The sequence below is a fragment of the Callionymus lyra genome, chromosome 16, assembly GCF_982586985.1.
Source record: "Callionymus lyra chromosome 16, fCalLyr1.hap1.1, whole genome shotgun sequence".
Taxonomy (NCBI): Eukaryota; Metazoa; Chordata; class Actinopteri; order Syngnathiformes; family Callionymidae; genus Callionymus; species Callionymus lyra.
This window is the reverse complement of record NC_141833.1, coordinates 11,313,107-11,319,491: the sequence shown is the minus strand read 5'-3', so window position 1 is coordinate 11,319,491 and position 6,385 is coordinate 11,313,107. Positions and strand designations below refer to the sequence as shown.

The 6,385-nt window shown below is 37.6% G+C and overlaps 1 protein-coding gene across 2 annotated transcripts; it reads right to left on the bottom strand.

Moving 5' to 3' along the window:
• Positions 1-290: 290 nt before the first annotated feature.
• On the bottom strand, positions 291-5,982 carry LOC148063689 (ubiquitin-conjugating enzyme E2 R1-like). 2 transcript variants are annotated; one of them, XM_087811017.1, is made up of 6 exons: positions 5,846-5,982; positions 5,284-5,497; positions 3,326-3,412; positions 3,103-3,200; positions 2,246-2,380; positions 291-1,821 (listed from the first exon to the last, which is right to left on the bottom strand). In XM_087811017.1, exons 2-6 carry the CDS (start codon positions 5,467-5,469, stop codon positions 1,611-1,613), a joined length of 717 nt encoding a protein of 238 aa, XP_087667143.1. In that variant the 5' UTR covers positions 5,470-5,497; positions 5,846-5,982; the 3' UTR covers positions 291-1,610. The 2 variants fall into 2 exon arrangements, with proteins under 2 accessions (XP_087667143.1, XP_087667142.1); XM_087811016.1 differs by having other exon boundaries at positions 5,284-5,982.
• Positions 5,983-6,385: the final 403 nt, after the last annotated feature.

Here is a 6,385-nt window from a genome sequence, read left to right as displayed (position 1 = left end):
TCGAGTACCATTTATTGCTTGTCTTTGACTTAATTTCTATATATTGTCTTAAATATCTTGTCTAGACAAATTAATATTAATAATACATTTTAAGAAATTGATTGAATGAAGATCTGAAAAAGGCAAGAACTAAATTAAATATTACAGTTTAAATGTAACGATGTTATAGAATGCTACTAATATAAACATTTAAGAAGTTAGTCTCTAAAGTACATTATAATTCAAATTTTGATAAGGTGTTCATTCTATGTTAACAGTAGAATTAGGGTCAAAATATTTTGAAATTTAAACACATTTCCATAAAACTTTATTTTTTAAATTTTAAATAACCAAAACAAATGATAAACAAACACAGGTGAATAAAACAACATCACAGTGACCATCCACACAGCTACATGTGCATAATAGTTATGGATGACACTGTAAATTCACTCTGTAACAAAGTATTTTTTTGTGATGATGAATTCTTTATCCTGAGAAATTCAGTATGAAGTCCGAAATGAGCTAATTGAAACAACACTAATGCATAACAGTTACACACATACAACTCAAAAGGAAAAAGAAAAAAACATTTAGAAAAGCTCAGGGGAAGCATTGGGAAGAAACTGTGTTGAGTTTTTATATTCTGGAGACATGTGAAGCAGAACGTTTTGAAAGTCACAGCATCAGCTCTTACACCTAATGATCTCATGACATGAAACATAATCAGTCAGACTTTTATTTATTAAAATAACTAAAATAGCAATAGAGAAAAAAAGTCAACATAGTCTGAATCCCAAGAAAACAATTGATTTATATATTTGTATCTTGCTCGATCAGGCTTCTTAAGAAAGTCGACCTGAGAAGAAATACTATTCAAAATGATAATTAGCTTTGCCCTTGAATGACCCAGCAATCCAGAGATAATCCAACACACCCAAATCCAAACTGACAGAAAAGCGCACACACACACACACACACACACACACAGGAGACACAGCAAAGATCGTTTTATGTTAAAAAGTTCACAGACTTTTTAACTCAGTTTAACACTTCACCCTATATACGCACAAGCTCTTTTGGAACTTCATCCACACAGGAAGGGGATCGTGAAGCGGGGAAACAATTCCGGTGGATAGAAGACATGTTGCATGCAAAGGTTTGTTTGAAACAAAGATACCTCACACATCAGGTCAAGATGAAGCACCAAAAAGACTTGAGTATGTCTGATTCAACTCATCAAAGCCATTAATAGAGTCATCCGATTAATAGGAAATAAAGAGAAGAATGTGTCAAGACATTGCTCCACTGGAAATAGTAATATGGAAAATTAACTTAACACTACTCTAAACACTGAACTGGACACTTGGACAGAATGTATCAAAATCATTCTGTTCAAGTGGGGGTTTAGCTTTGAGTGTAGTGCTGATCATTGTGCTGGTGCAAGTCTGACCAGGGTGGAACCTTTCAGATCAGTTTCACCTTAAGCTGAAGAGAAAACAGCTAATTTCATTGGTTTCAGAAATCAAGGCTTCATAGAACTCTCAGCCGAACGCCAAGATTCTCTGACAGTGTGGGCGAAGCCAACGTCAGCCTCATTAGTAGCGCTGCGGTTAATGGGTAGAAGCACGTCACGACTCTTCATTCCCGGAGTCGTCCTCATCATAGCAGCAGTCGCCATCCGCGTCGTCCACGTCGTCATCGTCATAGTAATAGTCATAGAAGAGGTCCGACCCCTCGTCCGCTGGGGGTGCACGTGTGCGCACGCAGTACTCTGCTAATGTGGTGGGAACTTTCACTCCGTCACGCTCGGCTTCCGCTTTGGTGGCCAAAACTTGTTTTCTACGGAACAAAGGAAAAGATATTTAACTGTAATTCCAAACATGCACTTGTACACGTAACTTAACTCATGTGTCTAGTGGTTTAACTCATGAAAACAAACTGCTGACTGATGACAATGTTCTCTTCAATGCTAGAACCGGTTGTTAATGACCATGATCCTTAAATACATAGAAAATGTTTTTCCTACCAATTGGTGTTCTTAAAATTTTAAACCGTGTTCTTTTTTGTTGCATTTTGAACAGAGAGGCATGTGTGTTTCTGAATATGAAACCGTTCAGATTTCGACGACACATGCAGAATCAAAACTGGCACAGGAAAAAATTGGCTTCAACAAAGTGTTGGGACTATTCCCTGACACTTTTTTTCCCCTGAGGAACCTTGTAACAAAAATACACTTTTTTTTAGTCTCAAATGTTTCCATTACCTTATGATTTCCACATATTCTCGGTCCTTGCCTTTGCTATCCCTCCACTTGCGATACATAACGGAAGCGTCCACGTTGGCAGGAGAAAAAGTGTTCGGCTCGTTCAGAAGGGATATGACGCTCAGCAAAATTGTGCTGCAAGCAAAGAAATGTGTCACTTTTCTTTGTAGCTTTAAAAAAAACAATATTTGTATTGATGTCAAATGTCAATTACAAAGTTTACAATAATCAATACATTTTCTCCCCCCCGGAAACAAACATAAAACAAAGACAAAATAGTAATCAAATAAACAATAACAGATAATACTCATTTTACTTCTCATTCTGGGAACAAACACTGGGTCTCATTCATGAAGCATGAGCAGAATTAATCTGTGTGTAAAAACAGCAGTAAAATATATAGGATTTTTGGCATTTTGTTATGTGAGAAATACACGCCTTCAAAACGTGATTTGAACATAACAAAAAAAAAAATATGACACTTAATTGAATTAGTTGACAATTAACAGGTTTAAAAAAAAAAAGCCACCAGTGTGTATTTATCTATTATAAAGTCCTCCAATGTTAATGTCGCGTAAAAGCTTGCGCCAAATGCTTGAACGAAAGCAACTTTTCAACAATAAACAAGTAAACATCATAGTCATTCTTAGGGCTAAGTTTGAATTCTAAACCAAGAAAATCGTACACATGGATGTAACTATAATGTCAACTTTTCTGGTAATATTTGACTAAAACTTGCCTAAGATGACATGAAGGTGACTACAATGATGCCAGTTCAGAACTGGATATTTTGTTGCACCACGTGAGAATGTCATGTGACAGCACGGAGATACAAGAAATGCAACTTGCGAACTAACCGGACATTCTGGGTGGGATTCCATCTCTCCGACGGCAGCTCTCCACTCTGCGGGTCGTCCACTGGAGGGTGCAATATAGAAATACACACATCGCCATTCTGGTAAAAAAAAAAAGAACAGAAAGTAAATCTTTAATATGTACCTTGTGTCTGTTGACTTATTCATGCAAAAAAAAAAAACGGATAATAAGGCAGAGCAACTATATGCAGGTGAGGAGGTTTACCTCGTAGATGTTTGGATGCCACATTTTTGTGAGGAATCTGAAGGCTGGAGGTGAGTAGGGGTAGTCCATCGGAAATTTAATCCGAGCCTGAAACCATATAAAATAAAATTTCACCCTCTGCTTACAATAATAATCTGATGACACATTTTAAATAAACCCCCGTAGGCAGAGACAGACATGGAAGTTGCTTATAAATGTATTAGTGTTAATAATTAATAGTTCAATTAGGATTGTTTTAGTCTGTAGGAGGAAGCTAGACACGAGTACCAACTGAGACATTAAACGGAGGATCAAGTTTAGAAATTTTTAATGAGGAGTGTCCAAGAGGAGTGTCAACAGGTTGGACAGATTGATCAGAAAGGCTGGCTCTGTGGTTGGCATGAAGCTGGACTCACTGGGGACAGTTGCAGAGAGGAGATCACTGAACAAACTACTGTCCATCATGGATGATGACAGTCATTCTCTCGACCCTGTCATCAGCGAGCAGAGAAGCAGATGGAGCACAAATGCTCCTTTCCCAGATGCAAAACAAATAGATTCAAGGACTCATTCATTCCTAGGGCTATTAGATTGTTTAATTCTGAGTTTGGGGCCAGGAGTGGAGTAAAAGTATCGTGATGTTCTGTTCTATGTTAGTCTTTGATCTGTGTTCTTTATCTTTAGACTTAGATTGTATCATCTTGTTCTTTCTCTTTATTCTTGTTCTAATTTTTTTTTTTTTTTTTTTAATAATTGCTGTATTGCTGTGGCTAATTGGAAAAAATAACAATTTCCCGAAGGAGACCTCCTGAGGGATCAATAAAGTTCTACCTAACCTAACACATACAAACATCACCATTTTGCTTCAATGTGTCCACCGCATTTTTGATCGAAGTCCTGCCATGAACTCAAACCTTCACTCGTTAATAATGAATCACAGTCTGCACTTGTACAGAAAACGTCTGACTTAATAATATATACGGCGGAGCGCGTGCATGACTGGAACCCGAAATCTGTTTTTGTCTGTCATCTGGGGATATTTTTTGTTTTTATTTCTGTTAACAGTCAAGATTGTATTTAAGCAACTGAGCAGTTAAAGGGATAGTTCACACAAAAATCAAATCATTTTGTACTCACACGCATGTCGACTAAGAGTTGGGAGAATTTTCAGAATAATCTTTTTCAAATTACAGCCTAAAATGTAGTTCCATATTATGGGGGCAGGGCTCACTAGACTTTGTTAAAAAAACACACACCAAAAAAAACATCCAAATACCTCTATGCTGCTCGTCTGTAATGTTGCTCTTGTAATGAAGCCCCAAGATGAGAAATTGTTCCAAAGAAAAACCAAGATCGTCTATATTTTAAGGTTGTTTGTAGCTTAAAATACATACTTATTTCAGTTTTCCCTTTCATGCAATACAAGAGGGACATCACAGATGAGGGTATTTGGACGTTTTTAAGTGTGTATTTATGAACATAGTAAAGTGAGCCTCGGTCGCGAACGTCAAATGGACATACATTTCTGTCTTTAGCTCAAAGAAAACATGGATTATAAAGAAAACTCTCCCAACCCTTAGTCAACATGACGGTTAGTGCCGCACTGTAACACAATGTTTACAGGTTGCCAGCAAACAACTGGCTTTCCACTTGTTCCAAATGTAGTTATAGATAGATCAACTTTTTAAAAGTAAATATGATCAAATTATATTGTTCAGAAAATATCATTTTACACAATTGAATCCCCCCCCCCTTTCCAACAAGTGGCACTTTATATTTTGAATATTAATGTGGGGTGGGGCTCTACAAAAGAATACTGGTTTTATGGTGAGGGGCGTCCACTGTACAAAATCCAGGGCATTTGCTCAAGGGAACTGTGGTAGCTAGAATACCAGATTATATATTTTTAAATAACTGCCTTGCATTAGGTTACACCTTAATCTTGACATAAACATGTTTTTTTTATTCTGATACTTTACCTTGAAGTATCCTCCTTCATAGTGGGTGTTGGGGGGTCCAAAAATGGCCACTTCCCAGTTGTACAAGTCTGCCTCGTCCACCAGTGTTACTTTAAATCCCTCGACTGGTTCCTCCTGGAGACTCTTCATCTCCATCATTAGAGCTTTCTGTGAGCTGGCTACATGAGAGGAGTCGTGTTGCGCCATAGTTGTCGGGTAGATTCCCTCAGATAATCTGAAACACGACAGCTGACTGGGTTTGTTTACAGGAACACGACCAGCCTCACAACCTTCACACACTTGAGAAAAAACAAAAAAAACAACTTGTGGTGTTCCGAGACAATGGAAAACAGGCCAAACCAGCTCGGATGCACTTAACTGCGAACACAGACTGCCTTCTAAAAATCTTGGGGATTATTTGCCAATATCACCAAACTGGTTGTTGGTATCTGACGTAAACATTGTGCCTTTAACGTGCGGGCAGCGAGGAAAGCCTCGAGTATAAGCCGTAAATCTACTGATAGCTGTTGGCTAAAATAAGCTAGATAACAAGCTCTCGCTCCACAAACACTTTCTAACTCACCGCAGGTCCAACAGACTCTCGTCACAACGAGCATATAAGTAACAATGAAAATGAGCAAAGAAGAAAGTTCGGAATACACTTGATTACGTCTAACAGGAAGACCGGATTGAAGAAGAACCTTGCTAAAAAGGAGTCGATTCTCGTCTCAAAACACGCGGTGAATGCTGGGAGTTGTAGTTCAGCAGCCGTCCAACAAATAACAGGAAAGAGAAACAATATAATAAATGATGGAAATACACGGGGAAATAAGGGGTGGTTGCCTATCAAGCGACATTAAAATACATAACTTAAATATTTATCTAAATTACCGGTTACTGCTGTGTTTAATATGACATTCTGTTTTTAATATAATGTCTCAAAATGTTAAATCTCTCATTAGAAAAACCCTCTTAAATCGTTTGCAGGGCAACATATACTCGTAAAAGTCTTACACGTCTTATTAAAAAAATAAAATAATTCGTCCTGCTTGTTCGTTGATCTTGTGAGGGCAACACAAATACAGTCAAAAGGTACGTAAGCAGAACTTTGCATAAGTCAATT